The 18,994-nt window shown below is 32.4% G+C and overlaps 4 protein-coding genes across 7 annotated transcripts in view; 1 reads left to right on the forward strand and 3 right to left on the reverse strand.

The window, feature by feature from the left end:
- Positions 1 to 1,349, reverse strand: part of LOC21409741 — a 1,856-nt gene extending 507 nt beyond the window's left edge. The window contains exons 1-2 of the mRNA XM_010110617.2: positions 1,161 to 1,349; positions 420 to 816 (exon numbers count right to left, since the gene is read on the reverse strand). Coding sequence (XP_010108919.2) covers positions 420 to 816; positions 1,161 to 1,313 — 550 coding nt within the window. The 5' untranslated portion in view covers positions 1,314 to 1,349. The remainder of the gene's footprint in view (positions 1 to 419; positions 817 to 1,160) is intronic.
- Positions 1,350 to 4,057: 2,708 nt separating this feature from the next.
- On the reverse strand, positions 4,058 to 4,597 carry LOC21409742. Its single transcript, XM_010110618.1, has one exon. The coding sequence runs from the start codon at positions 4,595 to 4,597 to the stop codon at positions 4,058 to 4,060; it is 540 nt and encodes a 179-aa protein (XP_010108920.1).
- A 5,044-nt stretch (positions 4,598 to 9,641) lies between these two features.
- Positions 9,642 to 14,602, reverse strand: LOC21409743 (elongation factor Ts, mitochondrial). The gene is made up of 9 exons (XM_010110619.2): positions 14,521 to 14,602; positions 14,017 to 14,347; positions 13,737 to 13,909; positions 13,161 to 13,250; positions 12,417 to 12,591; positions 12,047 to 12,231; positions 11,584 to 11,709; positions 11,249 to 11,337; positions 9,642 to 9,918 (listed from the first exon to the last, which is right to left on the reverse strand). The coding sequence occupies exons 2-9, from the start codon at positions 14,333 to 14,335 to the stop codon at positions 9,903 to 9,905; spliced, it is 1,173 nt and encodes a 390-aa protein (XP_010108921.2). The 5' UTR covers positions 14,336 to 14,347; positions 14,521 to 14,602; the 3' UTR covers positions 9,642 to 9,902.
- Positions 14,603 to 16,451: 1,849 nt separating this feature from the next.
- The window catches only part of LOC21409744, a 24,785-nt gene continuing 22,242 nt past the window's right edge, over positions 16,452 to 18,994 (forward strand). For 3 of the 4 annotated variants that reach the window (XR_002903311.1, XR_002903312.1, XM_024173849.1), the window contains exons 1-4: positions 16,452 to 16,628; positions 17,345 to 17,616; positions 17,702 to 18,353; positions 18,478 to 18,677. Coding sequence is in view for 2 of the 4 variants with exons in the window: in XM_024173849.1 (XP_024029617.1) it covers positions 17,345 to 17,616; positions 17,702 to 18,353; positions 18,478 to 18,677 (1,124 nt within the window). In the remaining 2 variants the exon portion in view is untranslated. Of the gene's footprint in view, positions 16,629 to 17,337; positions 17,617 to 17,701; positions 18,354 to 18,477; positions 18,678 to 18,994 lie in introns of those variants that run through there. The other variant, XM_010110620.2, reaches the window with a different exon arrangement.

Genomic DNA, 18,994 nt, shown 5'->3' on the forward strand with positions numbered 1-18,994 from the left:
TATATATATATCATGAAAACAAGCTTGGCTGAGAGTTGTACCGTGGCAAGATTATAGAATTATACTTTTAGAACATGTATTCCTTCAGAATTTCAACTTTTCTGACTTGATTCTGTTAGTATTGCTTAGCACTTGCATCTTTTATACATGTCGAGTCTCCTGTTCTTATTTTTCGTAATCGGTGATTAATAGCAAAGGAAATTCATGTGAAGGCTATAAAAAACTAAGCAAACCAGTATTAATCAAACTGTTTAGGTCCGAACTACTGTTCCTCCTCTTTGTTTGACTCCTATATGTTAATGTGCATTATACAAACTTCAGAAACTTAAACAAACCAGTAACTAGTATTGATAAAGCTGTTCAATGAATCTATATGAGACAGGCAAGATTTTAAGTTGGAGGAGGTTTTCCAAAAGAACCTTGCAATTTGGATCTGAAGATCCAAGTAACCACCGTTGCGAAGCTGCAAAGCAAGACGAAGACCAAGACAATGCGAGTTTTGGCCTGGAGGAGTTTTCCAATTCGGTCTGTCTCGTCCGGATCCTTTTGGTGCATCTCTATCACAACCTGGATCAGATGTTCGAGAAGCTTTCTAGATTGAGAATCCACCGCGTTAGGGGATTTCAACACCTGAGCCATGGCTTTCCTGAGAAGACCGACGGCGATCTCCGCCTCCAAGGAGTTGAAGCTTGTCGAATCGCCGACAGCTGCAGAGACGAGACCCGGTTTGACTTCCGACGACTGAGTTAGTTCAGAGTGAAGCGAGATTTCTGGTGAAGCTGACAGGTCTGGATCGGACGGACTTGCCGTGAAGCCCTACGAAACAGAAGGGAAGAAGTCGAGAATTTCAAAATCGAATGAACTACAATCGAATTCCGCTACTCAATTTCAGTTTCCTACGGTTGCTTTCTCGATAAACAAACAAACAGCCCTGCAAACCAAACCTAATCGGAGGGAGCTATATCAAAATTAAGGCTAGAAACTTGATGATTCGTTCTGTTCTGTATAATCTCAACAAGAATCAAATCGTCGCAATAAACAATCGACATAAGTGCAAAAATACATAAAAGCATCAAAAATTCGAACAGAAATATCAGATCGAAATTCAAAAGTCGAAGAACGAGAAGTATTAAGACTAGGATCAAAGATGTAATTCTTACATTGGTAATGTCGTCTACATTGAGATTCTGCTTGGAGATCTCGGCAGATGAGTCGAACACCAAAGATCTTGGACTGAATTTCTTCTTGAATCTGCTACGATCGGGCGTCGAAAATCCCGAAGCTTCTTTCTGAAGCATTTGGCTCGCGCTCATTCTTTCTGGTCTTTTCTTTTGGCGGGAAAGAAATGGGATTTTCCACGGTTTCGCTATGAGTTACGACGAATAAAGAGTATATACTCTTCATTTTGTTCTTTTATTAACTAGTTGTGCATAGCACGTCGATAATTTTAATCCCACGTTAAAACGCGCAATTTCGTTTGAGGTTAAGTCCATAATTAAAGCAAGAGAAATTTTTTTAAAAAAAAATCATATTGAAAAAGAATTAAAATTATATAAGAGCTTTTGACCAATAAAAAAAATTAAGTATGGAATTATTTTAATTAAAATAAAGTGAGGAAAGAAAAGTACGTCAGAGAAGAATATTGTAAAAAAAAATGTAACGGTCAAAGAATGTTAGGAAAAAAATCAATAAACAAAAAAAATAAAAAGATGAGAAGAGGAAATTTAAAAAAGAAAAAAGAATTAAAATTATATTAGAGGTTTTGATAAAAAAGAAGTACTAATGTATTCGAAAGGATTATTTTAATCATAAGAAAGTATTTTAAAGAAGGATATTGTAAAAAAAAAATTGTCAAAGAATATTAACAGAAAAATAAAAAGAAAATAGGCAAAAAAAGGAAAAAAATATAATAATAAAAGAGGAAAAGTTTAAGAAAAGAGAAGGGAAAAAAAGAAGGATGTGGTCTCTAAGTTGACTTGGCTGCTTCTAGATGTTAGACATCATATTAGATATATAGATAGTCGTGACAATAATAAATTATAATAGAGCCCCTGATAAAATAAAAAAATAAGATCAGAAAAGAGAAAAATACGTAAAAACAACTAAATTATAAAAAAATAATAAAAGTAGAAAAAATTAAAAAAAAAAAAAAGAGTGTAGAGGGCTACCACATGGCAGCTTAGAAAGTGCTCTAAGAGAGCACAATAGAAAAAAAATGTGTAAAATTAAATTTTGATATGACAAGAAATATACATAATACAATTAAGTACACATACATTTGAAGAAAATTATTTTAATTATTGAATAAAAAAATTAAATGGACACACATGCAAAAGAAATTCGGTTTATTGGAGCAAAGTGAGCAAAATTTCAAAAAAAAATTTCAAAAACCAAAAAAACAAAAATTTAAAAGACAAAATGAATAAAGATAAAAATGTAAAGAAGGGAAAAAAAGCAAAAAGAATGAGAAGGCGCCACGTGACAATCTAAAGAGAGAGTATTATTTAAGAGATTTTGACTCTTTTATGTATTATTAGATTAAATTAGAGTTGTGGACCGAGTATATCTTAAACAAAATTCTCAACTAGACGACACCTAAACAAACCAAAAGATATATATCACGAGTATATAAAACGGCAGTAAAATATAGAAATTACAATTTTGTGATTGCGAAGAAGACAAACAAAGTAAGAAATGACAATAGAAAGAAAAAGAGATATTCTCACTTTTTCAATCATGCATTTTAAGATTATCAAAAACATCACATTCTTATTTCGAATTTATCACATTCATACCTTCACATTTTAAATTTACGTTAAATCCTACCTTTTTCTAATCAAAGGGTAATTTTGACTTAAAAAAACTAAGTTTACTTAGGGAAAAAGAAAAGTGAGAAGTGATTCATTTTCTCATTTAATAATATATTTACTAACAAAATCAGTAATACAAATTTAGTGGGCTCTATATAATAAAGAGAATGAGAAAAAAATGACAATCCTTACATCCTTTTAGTATTAATTTTTTGTTAAAGAAAATGAATGCTAAATTTACTTATTATCTTATGAATGCTAAATTTACTTATTATCTTAATTATACTATATAATCAATGACTATCAAATTGTATAAAAGAACATTTTAGTGATTACATTCATGAAATTACTATTTCTAATTTTAGTAAACATAAGAAAGCAAATGAGACTGTTTTCCATTACACTATCTAGTAGTAGGTAAACACTTAAAAGAAAATAAATGACTCTTAAATTTATTACTTTATTTTTCTTTTAAATCTCATTATGTTTCCTATTTCATTTATTTATCGTTTGGTAAATGCGCCCTAAATGTATTTCACATTATTATTATTATTATTATTATTATTATTTGTCACTGTTATTGCAATATGCTGATTTAAAGAAAATAACGGGGAAAAGAAAAATCAATCAAACACATCCTGAAACATCACTAGAACGAAACCAAAAATTGATAGTACTGCCGAATTATGATGCCAATATATATGCTGAACAACTTTAATCAATTAAATAACAATTATTATTATTTTTTTTTTCATTTGTTTTCCTTTGGAGGCGTAGTAAGGTGCTCGAGTCGTGTTCAGCACATGCGTATGACCCACAATTACAGAGACAAATTATGATAAAGCCATAGGAAGTCATTATAGCTTGGCTCGCAGATGTTCCTATATATCTGAAAAATAATTGGAAAAAAAACACACACACAGAGATTAAAATGCGAATCCTGCCTTTTTATAAATTTATTAAACTTCATCTTGATTAATAAAAGCAAATCAATTGTTACATGATCATGCAGGTGTACATATACATATACTTAATATATATATATATATATTAAACGAACTATTTCACTACGAAAAAAATACCAATTAACATTACTTCTGTATCTACACTAATTTAATGCTTTGCTAAACCAGAAAAAGGAAAAGAGAAAAAGGAAGAAAAAAGGAAAAAAAAGAGGCGAGAGGGAGAGAATCAGAGACTTCAAAAACCAACTCTCCTGATCATCATCTCAAGAAAACCGGCTCTTCTTATTCTACAATAGTCTCCAATAATGGCTTCTTAGATCTGCTCATTGACAATCTATGCATGAACTCCGGCGCCGAGAAGTCCTCGATGTCATCTAAATTCAATTTCGGCGCCGGCGCCGCGGCCACATGATCATGATCAATGTTATCTTTTCTCAAATTCCCAATCGCCACGGCCGCCTCGCCGGCCTCGGCCGGCAAAACCCTTTTCTTCCCCCCCGAAACCGCCTTCTTCGCGACGAGGAAGATGGCGCCCATGTCGGCGGCGGTGACGACGGAATTCACTCTCTGCATGGGGAACATGACGTAGACATTGCCCATTTCTAGGTCTTCGTCGGCGTTCAGAGCGGAAAACCTTCTCCCGATCTGCAGAGAGCAAGAGTTGACAAGGAAGAAGTTCGGCATCTCGAGCATTAGCTCGGCGGCCTTTATCGGCTCGTCGAACTTCCGGAGTTCGCCGCCGGGGAAGATGACTTTGGCTGCTTTGCAGGCCGGTTGTTTCCCTCCTAGGGTTGATAGGGTGCACGAGACATAGTTTCCCATGTGTGTTTAATTTGGAGGGTGAAATTGAAAGAAAAGATACAAAGAGTTTTTAATGTTGGTGGTGGAGATAGGACTAAGTCTTTTGTGGGTTGTGATCTGATGGGAGAAAAATGGTTAGTTGTGTGTAATATTATGTGTATGGTTAAGGTTTGAAGTTTGAAGATTTATACGAGTGCTAATAGGAACGTGAATGGGTCTCGCTTGAGAGATTTTTATATGCAATTAAAGATTCTAATTAGGAGCCAGTTGTATGTCGTTTGACATTGTGTGGTTGAGTCCGCGTTGGATTTATTTATTTTTTATTTGTATATTTTAAGTTGAGCTTAAGGACGTTTAGTTGATAGATTCAGAATCATGATTCAGAACCATTTTTTATTTATGTGTGTTTTTTATGAAAAAAAATACTATAACAAACTACGAACCATAATTCAAACCATTACACGAATTCTTGAACCAAACACACCCTAAAAGTTGGAACAGAGATAAGAGGGAAGATGTATAGAAGGTGCGACTCCAGTTGTGTTAGTTTATGGTTATATAATATATTATTATTGTTAGTTTATACGTGTAATTGTCAGCATAGTTTGTGTTTAATTATGATATATCATCTATTTTGAAATATTCTTTGCTAAATACGTGTTGGGTCCACTTACGAATTTGCTCTCCTTCCTTTTCGTTTCTTTCTTTTTTTTTTTTCTGTTTCTTGTCGTTTTTTTTTTGTTTTTTGTTTTTCTCCAGTTTTAGTTTTTATTTGGTCTTATTCTCACGAGTTTTAGGTACATGACGAGTAAATTCTTCTACTCCTATCAATTTGTTCATATAAAAGTCATCATCACTATATTTTAATCATGACAATTACATAATGCGACGGTTAATAATATGCGCTATCATTCCATTTGCTACAAATTGTCAACTTCCCCGCTATTGTGTGGTTTGCAGTACGTACGAGATCATAACTAAAATAAAATTTTAAAAAAAATCCTACAATAAGGACGAATAATAATATGGCTACCACAATATGAGACATATAGGGCGCATTTAGAACTCGTTCTAAAATAATTTTATTTTTTATATGAAAATAAAAATGAAAACATTTTCAATCTCAGACAGAAATTATTTTTAAAAACGCGTTTGGTAATTTTATCAAGAGATTGTTTTTAGTATAAAAAAACATATTAATGTCTCTATTTCTCTCTCCCTACTCGAGAGAGGAGAAAACGAAGACAAAAAATGAAAAACGACTAAAAATTATTTTTTATTTTTCTCTCATTTTACACTAAATTAAAAAATCGTTTTTATTTTTATTTTTTATCTTTATTGCGCCAAATACCGTTTTAAAAATATTTTTATTTTTTTTTCTCAAAAAATATAAAAAATAAAAATAAGATCAATTTTAAACACTCCCATAAATTCAAATGACAGTCGTATAATATTCACTAGGTCATGTAGTCACGGAACGCTTTTGTTTTTGCTTTTCTTTCTTTCTTTCTCTTTTTTTAATAATTAAGGAGAAACAGAATGGGCTTCTAAACCGCTATGCTGTAAACAAGAAAGTCTTAGGGGACAGTAATATCTTTGTATTAATAGTGGAACAATAATCTTACATATGCTAATTTGATAAATTTACATAATATACACATATATATATATATATACTAGAGATGATATGACAATATCATTAATAACTGTTTCACGAGTACAATTAACATATACATAGCTTGGGTCCTAAAAATATATAGGAAAGCATGTGAGTTTGGGATTTGACCTGCAAATGAGTAAAGCCATTTTCAAGCTTTTGCGTGACAATTTTGCATTCTTTTTATTATATATATATATATATATATAGGCGGTGTCGGTTACACATATGCTTATATATATATAATATAAATATAAATATAAAAGTGCAGCTCATCATTTCATACCAATTATCATATCATATGCCCTAAATGTGTGTCACGGTCGTATCGGTATCACGCTTCCCAGAAACTTTCGTTCCATATTTCCTCTTGACAATCACTCAAAATTCTAATAATCTATCACCTATGTATATTTGTTGTTAATAAAATACCGTTCCTTTGATTTATGTACCTCTAGTCTACGAGCTTAAAATATAAAAACACGGCAAACAACTCATGATCAGTTGTTACTTTTTGGGTTTTTTTTTTTTTTTTTCCTATTTTGATCTCTTTACGAACTTCCTAGACATAAAGTAAAATTTTATTAGAGTATCTTTTTTGAAAATAATTTTTATTAGAATATTGAAACACAATAATAAAAAAATTTAAAGCATTTTACAAATAGTAAAATTTAAAAAAGATCTCATCCTCAAAAATGTAAATAACAGCCCACCTACATTGTCTTTAACGCCTATCATTTTTTATCTTCATTTATCTATATATATATATATATATTGTATGAACCAAGCATAAAGTTTAAGATTTTAATCTAAAAATTATAAACACATAATAGTACAGTTGAGTTTTAGTTTGTTGGAAGTCTTAACTTTGAAATATGAGTACACCTAGAAATAAAAAATTAAACAATACTTATAAACATTTATGTAAAAACTATAATTAGATAATTTCAATAAAAACAAATTAAAGAAATAATTGTAAAAGAATTAAAATTCTAGACAATAAAATATGAGGACTGAGGAGCCCCTTTTGCCAGGACCAACTCCGCCCTTTGATTGTAAATACTAGCAATCTAGTGATATTAACGCTATGGTGGTTGCTGGTTAGCTATAATTAGTTATTTTAAGGAAAAAATAAATATAGATTCTCTAGTACGTCTGGCGTATTGGTATGCTAGATTTTTTTAACCGTTAAATCTGTATACTTTTTAATTTTTACGTGATTTTATGCAGATCTGACAGATAGAAAACTTGATATACTCGTATGTTAGCGTACCTAAGAAAGTCCAAAAAAACCTAAAAAAAGTGAACAAAAGAGTTTGTTTTTGGCTGGAAAAGTGAACAAAAGAGTTATGTGTATATTCTGGCATTATACATCTTTTCCATCTCATGTAGTCCTCTATTATTAGTTCTTATTATTGGATTACGTTCCACCCCACTAGCATTTTTTTTTTTTGCCCCTTTCTTTTGCTGATAACCTATCAAGCAATTAGTAGAATGAAAATTATAAGGAAAATACCCAAAACACACCCCAGATTTTCTCTAAATACCACTTCTCTTTTTTATTATACAAATGCCCCAAACTCCCTCTTTTAAAAATAAGATCCAAAACACCGCTTCAAGCAATTAAAAATTTTTAAATATCAAGATTAGCCTTCCCACTGTATATCAAATGTAATTTTAAGTACAACCCAACTAAACAAATTAAATTAAAAATTAAAAATGTCCAAATATATATTTCAATCGAACAAATACATCAATTATTTTGAGAATTTTCAACTTTTTAAGTTTGATTTTATTTAATATTTTGATTTAATAATTTTCTTATTTTGTATTTAATTAAAGTTGGGAAAGGTAAACTTGGTATTTAAAAAAAAAATTTACTTCAAAGAGTATTTTGAGTCTGATTTTATAAACATAAGAAGTGTTTGAGGCATTTGGATAATATGAGGAGTAAAAGAAGTGTTTAAATTTAAAAAAAAAAAAAAAAACAAAAGGAGTGATAATTTTTCAAAATTATTTATGATCCCTTATAATATTTAAATTTTAGTTCCGTACTGGCGTACTCACAATTATTTTTGGTTGGTTTGATAATTCTCGTTCTGTGAAACCACATTCCTTGTTGGTTCTCTTTTGAGCATTTTGGTCCTACTAACAGAATGGTATAAAACATCAGTCTATAAATAAAATATCTGAAATATTCTTCATAGTTGTTATTTATATATTTAACACCATTCAGTATTCACTATAATCAAAAAATTAATTCTTCTTGTTTATCATGATGATTAGCTGTTGGAGCTATAACCTAGCACATACCTAACTCTAGTATTCCGTTGTTTAATAACTAATTGTCACAGCTAAACTTCAAAAGGCTATTGGTAATTATCATACACGTAATTACCAACTAATAAATTTTCTACTAAAACATTTGTCATACACGTAACTATACTCGTTGATCCTTTCTTTAGAAGAAACGCAAACTCTTAATGCTAAATTCATCACCATTGGCATTACAAATAATATCCTCTAGTATTGCATTCGGTTAGCCCTAAGACGTGCATTAAAATTTAAGCATAAGAAACTTAGGGCCGGCAATATGGATCACGACACGACAACACGACTCGAAAACGACACGAATTTTGCGGGTTAGGGTTAAAAAAAAAGAAGTTTGGGTCAGAATTAAGTTGACCTGAAATTGACACGAAAAACACGGGTTAATTTCGAGTTGGACTCGCCTAACCCGAATACAACACGAAACTCGTAAAAAACTAAAAAATACATATATTTTTCATTACATATTTTTTATTTTATTATAAACTTATGATATCATGATAGTTATACTCAAAATTTTATACTATTATTTGCTTAATTTCAATGGATGTTATTGTATTTTAGTGTGTTATGAATTTTAAGTTATTTCTAATATGTAAAAAATTAAATAAAAGTACACAATTTTAATGTCAATTTCAGGTTCACGGGTCAATTTCGTGCCACGGGTCATTTTTGTGTCGTGTCGTGTTCGTGTTGTGATTTTTAAAAAATTTCGTGTCATGAGTCGTGTTCGGGTTAATTGCAAGTTTAAAAAGAAACGATAAAAATACGACACGTAACACAAATTGTCACCCCTAAAGAAACTAAAGTGAATAGATAAAGTAATCTCAAAGACTCTATCCAAGAAAGAAAAAAAGGAAAGAAAAAAAAAGTGTTGCAATTGAGTAATTATTCATCTTCTGGTGCTTGTGCTTCAAGAATCAAGTATGTCCTCTTTATCTTCTCTTTGTGGATTGTTTCAGACGACAAAGAAACAACTGGTTTGGCGCACCAAGTTAATTCTTCATCCCATCATAAACAAGTATATAATTCATACCTCAATTTCACATGTTTGAGCGTTTCCATCAGAAACTACTTCCATACAAGAATCTCCATGAGCAAATTTATATATGATCCTTAAACTAGCTCAAATCAAATCTAGTACATGATTAAAGTTTCTACTTGCAGGATCAGATGGCCAGTACAGGACAGAACAAAGACCAAACTAGTCCCATCAGATCTCTGTTATTATGTGCTTTCAGAAAGGAATAAGTTATTTTTTCCCGTAAAAAAAATAAAAATTTGCAATTAACAATGACTGCAACGCGTTGTATATGAAGCGCCTTCATAAATTAAACAGCTTCAGGGCGTTTCTAGCCTGCAAATTAGATGATAGTTAGTGACGTTGTAACAAAGCTGGCATTGTGTTAGACAAAATAAACCGTTCCTCTGGCGCTCTGAGTCGAACACGCAAGAGAAGTAGCATAGAAATGTGAAAAATACAAGAACGATAGTAATCAACAAAAGAACTATAAACGAAGAACATATCAGATTTCATGACTCATGAGGATGAAGTGCATCTTGCCAAGCGTTTTAACAAAGCATGAATGCTATGCAATTATATAGAATTACCAGAGTAGAGATCACTGGGAAGAATCATTGAAAAAAAAAAAAAAAATTGAAGACCCTTTAACTAGAGTTCGATTAGGAATTTAGGACAACTAAATCACTATCTTCTATTTGTCCAGGTATTTGTCTTACATACCCAGAGTCACATAACATGATGTGTCCTGCGACTCACACAAGCATGGCAAAATCGCCAAATGCATCCCTTCGTTTGCATCTCATTATTATAGGTAAAATCTATGGAAAACAAAATCCCATCACTCCCCAATTTAGGTCCCTAAGTACATCAAGAGATATGACTAAATCAATAGTATATTCAAGTGAAGGGGACTAGGTGATGTAGCGGAATGAATATAATGGAATTTTACCGGCCTAGCCCGGACGGGAGATGGGGCTCAAAGGTCTAAACCTATTTAAAGAAATTCTAAAAAGGAGAAAACCCCCTAATTGGAGAGAAAACTCAAATCTAGTATTTAATATCTCAATTATCAAGTCCCCTATGCATAAGACCGCTTGGTCTAGTGCCATGGGGGGTTTGGATGGGGTGGGGTTTGGGGGAGATTGTGGGTTCAATCCCGTATTATATCAAAAAAAGAAAAAAATATAAAGTCCCCTATTACAACAGACAAAACGATAGCAAAATATCCACTAACACAAACGACAAACTTATAACAAAATAAAGCTAAGTGAATAAGCTAAAGTAAATGACAATGAAAATATAAAAACGACTAGTTATGCCTAAATCTCCCTACATAGCTAGGACAATATACAACCTTAAAAAAGGAATTGAACAAGTCATTTTTATGGCAATGGAAGTGGTGCAATTCACTACAGAGAAAACGAAGTTTGAGGTGCCAGTGCCTTAAGTAACCACCGTATTATGAATGATCACGGATAGTGTATTACGATGAAAACTACTAGAATACAAACAGCACATTAAAAGAGCACAGAATCAACAGCAAAAGACAATTGATATGGCCAAAACCTTGTTTTTCTCGAAATATAGCCAGCAGCACTTGAAATATCAGAAAAAATGAAATAGCAGACCAAAAATTCATGTTAACAAGCAAGAAAGTTTCTACCGTTGAATTCCTTCACCAACTTCCATCCTGAAGAAGCTCCCAATCTTAACAGGTGATCCAACTTCTTTCGATAGATTGTCTAATAATGTCTGGAAAAAAATGTTTTCAAAGCATCAGTAACCATTTGCAAAAGACATCCGAAACACAAATTCACAAACACATGCAAGAGCGCACATCAGAGTTGCTCTGCTGCATTTGTTAGCAACACACCATACTTTATAAATCACTAAAATCAATCAGGCTGATAAAGATTTATGCCTATACTGTTTAGAAACTTTGCATAAAGTCATAGAATTCACAGCGAAACCAGGTAGCCATTTCCGTAGATGTGATACCTTGACGTTGATTGTGTCATTAACAATAAACTTCTGCTCCATAAGAACAACATCCTCATAATATTTGCGCAAGCGACCTTCTACCATTTTTTCTATGGCTACCTGAGGCTTCCCAGAACTTTCAGCCTAAAGGAAAAAAACAAAAAAATACACATTATATAAATTCTAAAAGTACAAAAACAAAACGAAAATAAGTGTGTGAATTATTTTTTTAATAAGAACAACGACTTTCATTGCTGAAATAATCCAATACAGGGGTATAGAGAATACGGTATCCTCTAAACATAAGAAGGAACAAAACAAAAACAGAAAGGAGTAAATTAGATTAAAAAAAAAACATATAGATTTTTATTCTGCATCTACATTACACACTAATTAGATTTAAATCTTGGTTCTGAAAATCATATTGATATTGTCTTTAACACTGAACTAAGCTTAGAGGTAGATGGAGATCACCAGTTACCTGAGACTTAAGAATATCTCGCTCATTCTCTAATGCATCAGAAGACACAAGTTCCTTTGTCAGAAATTGAGGCTTTGCTGCCACTACATGCATGGCCAATTGTGATCCAGTCTGCTGAAGAGCTTCTGATTGAAGATTTCCATCCTCCACTTCAAGAGATAAAACTCCAGCGATCCGACCCAAACCTTTGGATAGAAAAATCAAATAAATGTCCCGTGAAAAAATGTATTTTTTCTTTAAAGGTCCAATATTTTAAACCAGTGGATTGCTTAACGCCTTATCAAGTTAGAAAATTTATTACATTTGTGACCTGTCTGCATACTAGTAAAATGCATGTAAATGAACTTCATTTAACATTTGAGATAACTACCTGGTTGAGGACTTGTATGGAGGTAGGTTGACAAAACACCATTTGGAGATGCAGATATCACAAAACCCCTCCTTAATTTAACGTTTTCACCCATAATTGCAGCTAGTTCAGTAATTGCATTCTGAATTGTTGTTTCGCCAGACAGTTTTTGATGTTCAAGATTTAACGTAAGCTCCTGTTAGGAATGAAATCATTTTAATCAGATTGAGACACCAATCAGTTAAAACTCTCTTGGAAGTCTAGTCATATGTCAATAGATTGAAGTACAACCATCTAAAAACATTACTGGGGTTAATATAAGATATGCTCTGTTTCATTTTGCATATTCATTCTCAGGATTCAGAGTAAATTATAAGAGAAACAGCAATATTATCAAGATCCAAGATATGAAAAGAAGCCACGAGCAGTTAATGATTTTAGGAGTACTCATCTTATTTATTTATATAGTTAGTTATCAGGTGCTTCATTTGAAACATTTCCAGTTTTGCCGGTTCATTGTAGCGGCAACCTTTTATCATTTGATGCACACAACAACCAGAGTTTGTTTCCAACTATGATCATTCATCAATGCTCTTATTTTGTCAGTGCCGCAATTAAAGTTAAAACTGTAGTAATAAAAGCTTCCTGACCAAAATTTATCATGCTGACGGGGAAGAAGCATTGTCATATGGAATATGAAATTATGTCACTTGTAAATGAAATATAGGCAAGGAAGTAACAAAAAAGGAACAACAATTTATTTACCTCCAAATGCTCAGGTCCAACAGGAAGGACCTCAGAAGATGGCTGAGAAGGATTGTTAATTAGCAAAGCTCGCTTCGCCAAAGCTAAAGCCTATATAGAAAATTGAAGGAAAGTCCAGAGTCATGAGCCTGGAAAACCTTAAATTTTGTAATCCTTGTAATAAAAATACAATAGGTATCATAAAAGAAAAAAAAAACAATATGATTTTACTGGTCCAGCATAGGTAAAATCATGGAATAGATGCTCAGCAAGACTCTGATAATGATTGTAATTACTTCATTTTTTTTAATTACTCTGTTCTAAAGATGTTTTGGGTTGCTAACGTTTAGCTTAGCTGTTAGTTTCTTGTTCTTGTTTCTCTGATGAATTCATTGTCCACTTTCTATTATATTGTTCGAGTATCAATAAAGTTTGTTTCTCATAATAACAATGGTAACAATGTCAATAATAACAATAAACATTGATTTTAATAATACCAATGATAATGATAACAACAACAATGATTCCTCTTTTTTTTTTTTTTTTTGTTAAGGGAATAACTGCGTCTATGAAAGTGATGGTATTTGTTATACTAACCAAGTACTGAAATATTTCATTTCTAGCTACAAAGTCAGTCTCACAGTTGAGTTCAATGAGAGCAGCTTTGGTCTCATTCTGCGCTAGCGCAAGCAATCCCTCTGCGGCAGTACGAGACGACTTCTTCGATGCCAATACTTTCCCTCTTTTCCTCAAGTCCTTCTGAGCAGCCTCTACATTTACATAGTCAACCAATCACAACAACAAAACCATAACCGAATTAACAAAACACATTTAAAAAAAAAAAAAACAAAGATCTATGGCAAAACGGGGTTTAGACCAATGTCCCAATTGCAATCAATGAGAGAAGCCTTGACGTCTTTGATAGGAGCACTTGTCCTTTCCCTCAGCTGCTTTATGAGATCCAATTGATCAACAGCTGAAGCTTCAGAACCGAATCTTCTGCAGAAAATAACAGACCCAAATGACTTATCACCAAGAACGGCGATTTGGGTTTCTGCGGCTTGCTCTAAAGAACCCCATTGGGAAGCCCAAGTTGAAAACTTGTGCCCAGAACTGCTGCTGCAACTACTCTTGAAGATCCTATTGTTGTAAATGACAGTTTCAAGAGACCGCTTTGCACCAACACGGAAAGCCATTTCAACTCAAACCTAAACCATAGTCCATAGTATAGTATAAGAAAGAAATCCAATAACCAAGAATTTCAGAAACTTTTCACTTTAAAAAAAAAAAAAAAAAATTCTTCTGAGCAACAAATCAAATAAACAAGGTGAAGACAATCTAGATAACAAAAGGAATGAATACAGAGAATCTTGAGACTTACTTGGATTTATGAAAGAAGAGATGGTGAAACAATGGAGATTGCACTGAACGAAGAAGCGGAAGTCCCTTAAACCCCTTTGGCTGTCGGGGAGGAGAAGGGTTTTTGCTTCTGTATATTCGGCTACAACTTAAAATAAAATTCAATTAAATTCTACAAAATAAAAATAAACTTAAGGACATACCTCGTTCATTTTACTGATTTGAGTTTAAAATTTAAATTTTATTACAGTAAAAAGCTCTAATAAATAATCACATTTAATTTTTTTTGCTACAATAAAAAACTCTCACATAAAATCACATCTTAACTCGAATTAAAAATTCGAATCAGCAAACTAGTACCTTTCAATAAGGGTTTATATCAGGGGCTTTAGAGAAAATGAAGGGCCGGAATCAATTTTTATGATTTTGGGAATCAGAAAAAAAAAAAAAAAAAACAAGTGGAAAAAACTTGTTTGGTCGTTGTATTTGAAAATCAAAAGGGGTTTTCACAAAAAAAAAAAAAATCAAATGGGAAAATAAGGTGCTTGTTTGGAACATTTTTAAAAATGATTTTCACGTATTTCGAGAAATAACAATGAAAATAAAAATAAAACGACATTGAGTGTATTTAAAACTCATTTTAAAATAATTTTTGGTGTGTTTGAAACTACTTCTAAAATAATTTTATTTTTTGTATGAAAATAAAAATAAAAATGTTTTCAATCTCAGATAGTTATTTTAAAAAATATGTTTAGCAGTTTTATCAAAATATTATTTTCAGTATAAAAAAATTCATTAGTGTCTCTCTCTGTGCTCAAGAGAGGAAAAAACAGAAATAAAAAATAAAAAATGAGTTTAGCAAATGTTTTGAAAACAAAAACAATAAGAATAATTTTTATAAAGGAATTAAAAAATAATTAAAAGTTATTTTCACTTTTTTATTTTAATTTTTTAGTACTTATCAATAATATTATAATATATTAATTAATAAACATGATTTTACTTTTTTATTATACTCAAAAAAATCTTTTAAAAAACTAACTAAACATAATTTTAAAATAATTTTTAAAATAGTTTTAATTTTATTTTATTTTTTAAAAACAAAACAATTTTAAAATTAATTCTAAACGCGTCGTCGAATCAGACATCCCTAACGTCTTGGAATCACGGACGCTGGCAGACATTCTGAGTGGTCTGGTGTGGAACCTGATCAAGGGAGGCGCTGGCCTGCATTGGCGCCCTTTAGACAGCTTCTCCGTGGAAACAAATTGATCTGTTAGATAATTATCAAAAAAATAAAAAAATAAAATAAAAAAATTTGTTAGATGAATGAAACCTAGTTGTTTATGGGCTTGGCCCAATCTCGTAAAAATGAAAAATTAAAAAAAATTTAAAATAAGGGATTAAACAACATTTTTAGACCCATGTTTAGGATATATCTTTAGTTTAATAATATTCATTTTATAACTATTAAGATTAAGATAATATTATTCTGCATGTATTATTTTTTACTAGGTGGTTATGAATTTGTGTAATTAATTTTAGACAATTTTTATAGTGAAGTAAATTATTTTACTCTATCAGTAGAGATAATTATTTTAACTGTTTAATTAATTTTTTAATGATCTGTATTAAAAATTTATAACGTATTACATTAAAATATTATTATTATAAATTTAATCGTTAAAAAATTAATTTAACGGTAAAAATATAATTTCTAATGAGAGAGCAAAATAGCTTATTTAACAGTATAAACTCCTTAATTTTAAGGGTGGTCAATGAAAAGTAGGAATATCATCATTTTTTTTTTCTGAAAATATATTCCTGGTGTAGAAATGAAAAATTGGAGGGATTATTTTTGAAGTTTGCATTTTGGCCCCTTAATTCTTGCCCTTGTCCATCTCGCATTCTGGCTCTTTCCATTTTGTCCTTTTTTTTTCCTTTCCTCTTTTGCCCTCTCTTACTACTAGTTCCTCCCGCCGAACACACTGACACACTTTCTCTCTCTCTCTCTCTCTCTCTCTCTCTCTTCACGGAAGCGCAACCGAAGCTTTCTTTCCTAGGCTTCAACACCGTGCTTTCTCTCTTAATCCGAAATTTGGAGAAATGTTGTAGAGACAAAATTTTGAGGTAGTGTTTTCTCTCTTTAATGATCTTAATCCGAAATTTTCCTATCCGATTTTAAAAAACCCTAAAATCCTGAAATTCTCAGTACTTATATACGAGTAACGAGCCTATTGAGCTTTTCTTGATTATTTTCTTGTTAGTTCTGAAACTGATGGAATATCTATATATTATCTTGGTTTTGCATGTGCAGTAAAGAAGACCTCTATTTTCAGTCCTTAAAAATCTTTGGATTTTGGTTTGAATTATTTGTTAACCACAATATTTGGGTTATAGGGCGTGACAATGCTGATTCTGAGGCTTGAATATTTTATTTTTGAAAAAAGATTAATGTGATTAATTTTAATATATTTTTTATGGATAGTTAGTTAAAAAAAGTCCTAATAATAAGGGGCATTAGGCAATTGCCTTGATGGCTTTACCCTTAAGACGGCACTGAGCCCCATTTTAGAGTAATAGGAAAAAGAGGGTTCTAAAATATCTAATATTGGATAAGTTAATATCAAACTAATTTAGTTTGGACTTGAATACTCTAAATTTGTTCGTCTTGTACTGGATTATGTAGTGAAGGCTAGCAAGTCCTGATATTGAGGTTCTGAAGGTTCTGAATTTGGCCACTTCAATACTCTTCCAGTATATAATATATATATATATATATATATATATTCCTTTGTCCAAATTCTGTTTGAGAAGTTTGTATAAATTTGCCAATTCCATTGCAGATGGCCAGGTGGGATGAGATTCTGTCCCTCCCTGTACAGAATCCTCCGATTTTGGAGTTTTCTGCTGGCGATATCGTGTGGTCAAAGGTTGAAGGTTGGCGTGATAATATAGATAGAGTGGCTTTAATCCCCTTTGCCAGAGTGGATGATTTTATTAGGGGTGAATCCTCTAACAAAGACTGCCCGACAAAGTTTCATGTTGAAGCAAGGCGGAGACGAAGACCAACAACGCCGTACAAACCAAAGGTTGATGGAGTTCTTGAATATATTCTGTAAGTCCCGCATTTGTTGCTTTAAATGCTGCTAATGATTGCTTCTGCTTCCGATCGGCTTTAGTTAATCTTGTCAAATCTCTAGGTATTGGTGCTCCTTTGGTCCTGACGACCATCGAAAGGGTGGCATTGTTAGACCTAGTAGGACTACTTATGTGGCCAAGAAGAAAAACGCCGGTCGACCAAATACCAAGAGAGGATGCACCTGCCACTTTATTGTGAAGCGTTTAATTGCTGAACCTTCGGTAGCACTCATCATATATAACGAGGATAAGCATGTTGATAAGAAGGGCCTTCCATGCCATGGTCCACAGGACAAAAAGGCTGCTGGAACACGTGCTGTTTTTGCCCCTGATATTTCGGACGATCTTCGTCTTCGTGTGCTATCCCTGCTGTATGTGGGTGTCTCTGTGGAGACCATAATGCAGAGACACAATGAATCAGTGGAAAGACAGGGTGGTCCGTGTAATCGTGATGACCTGTTAACTCATCGGTATGTTCGGAGACAGGAGAGAAGCATTCGGCGTTCCACATATGAATTGGACACTGATGATTCTGTCAGCGTCAGCACATGGGTGGAAAGCCACCAGAGTAATGTTTTCTTTTACGAGGACTTCTCTGATTCTGACCCTTTCACGGTGGGTATCCAAACAGAGTGGCAGTTGCAACAAATGATTCGTTTTGGAAATCGCAACCTTTTAGTCTCTGATTCAAAGTTCGGAACGAACAAATTGAAGGTCTGTTTATCTTTCTATATATTTATAAAATCTATCTTTCCTGTGTAAAATTTGATACTTGCCACCATTGTATTATAAAAAACAACTTTTATCTATTTATTTATTTATTTGGAATGTCATCCAGTATCCAGTTCATAGTCTTCTTGTGTTCAACCCTGACAACAAGGCCATCCCTGTAGCATGGATAATATCTCCCAGATTTGCATCTTCTGATTGCTATAAGTGGATGAGAGCTCTTTGCAACAGAGTTCAAACAAAAGATCCTTCATGGAAGTTGGCTGGATTTATCGTTGACGATCCTCTAGCTGATGTCTATGCAATCAGGTAGGCTGCTTAGTCTTTCATCTAAACTCCATAATGAATAAGGTTTAACTAATATATAGCGAATTCTTATATTCTCTGCTTGAAACAAGTAATGGATTGTTGATTCAAAAGTTGCAATTTGAATTTCAATCATTGCTTGATTATAACACCACCACCCCCCTTCCCTCCCTCACATAATGAATAAGGTTTAACTAATATATAGCGAATTCTTATATTCTCTGCTTGAAACAAGTAATGGATTGTTGATTCAAAAGTTGCAATTTGAATTTCAATCATTGCTTGATTATAACACCACCACCCCCCTTCCCTCCCTCACT

Source organism: Morus notabilis, unplaced genomic scaffold (genome assembly GCF_000414095.1).
Source record: "Morus notabilis unplaced genomic scaffold, ASM41409v2 Scaffold518, whole genome shotgun sequence".
NCBI lineage: Eukaryota > Viridiplantae > Streptophyta > Magnoliopsida > Rosales > Moraceae > Morus > Morus notabilis.

What these genes read in the sequence shown, in the direction of transcription:
- LOC21409742 (XM_010110618.1), bottom strand. Translation starts at nt 4,597, where the DNA reads ATGGGAAACTATGTCTCGTGCACCCTATCAACCCTAGGAGGGAAACAA.
- LOC21409743 (XM_010110619.2), bottom strand. Translation starts at nt 14,335, where the DNA reads ATGGCTTTCCGTGTTGGTGCAAAGCGGTCTCTTGAAACTGTCATTTAC. An exon ending in TGATTGCAATTGGGACATTG is followed by an intron (nt 13,910 to 14,016) that starts GTCTAAACCCCG and finishes ATGTAAATGTAG; the next exon opens with AGGCTGCTCAGAAGGACTTG. An exon ending in TTGGACCTGAGCATTTGGAG is followed by an intron (nt 12,592 to 13,160) that starts GTAAATAAATTG and finishes CATTCCTAACAG; the next exon opens with GAGCTTACGTTAAATCTTGA.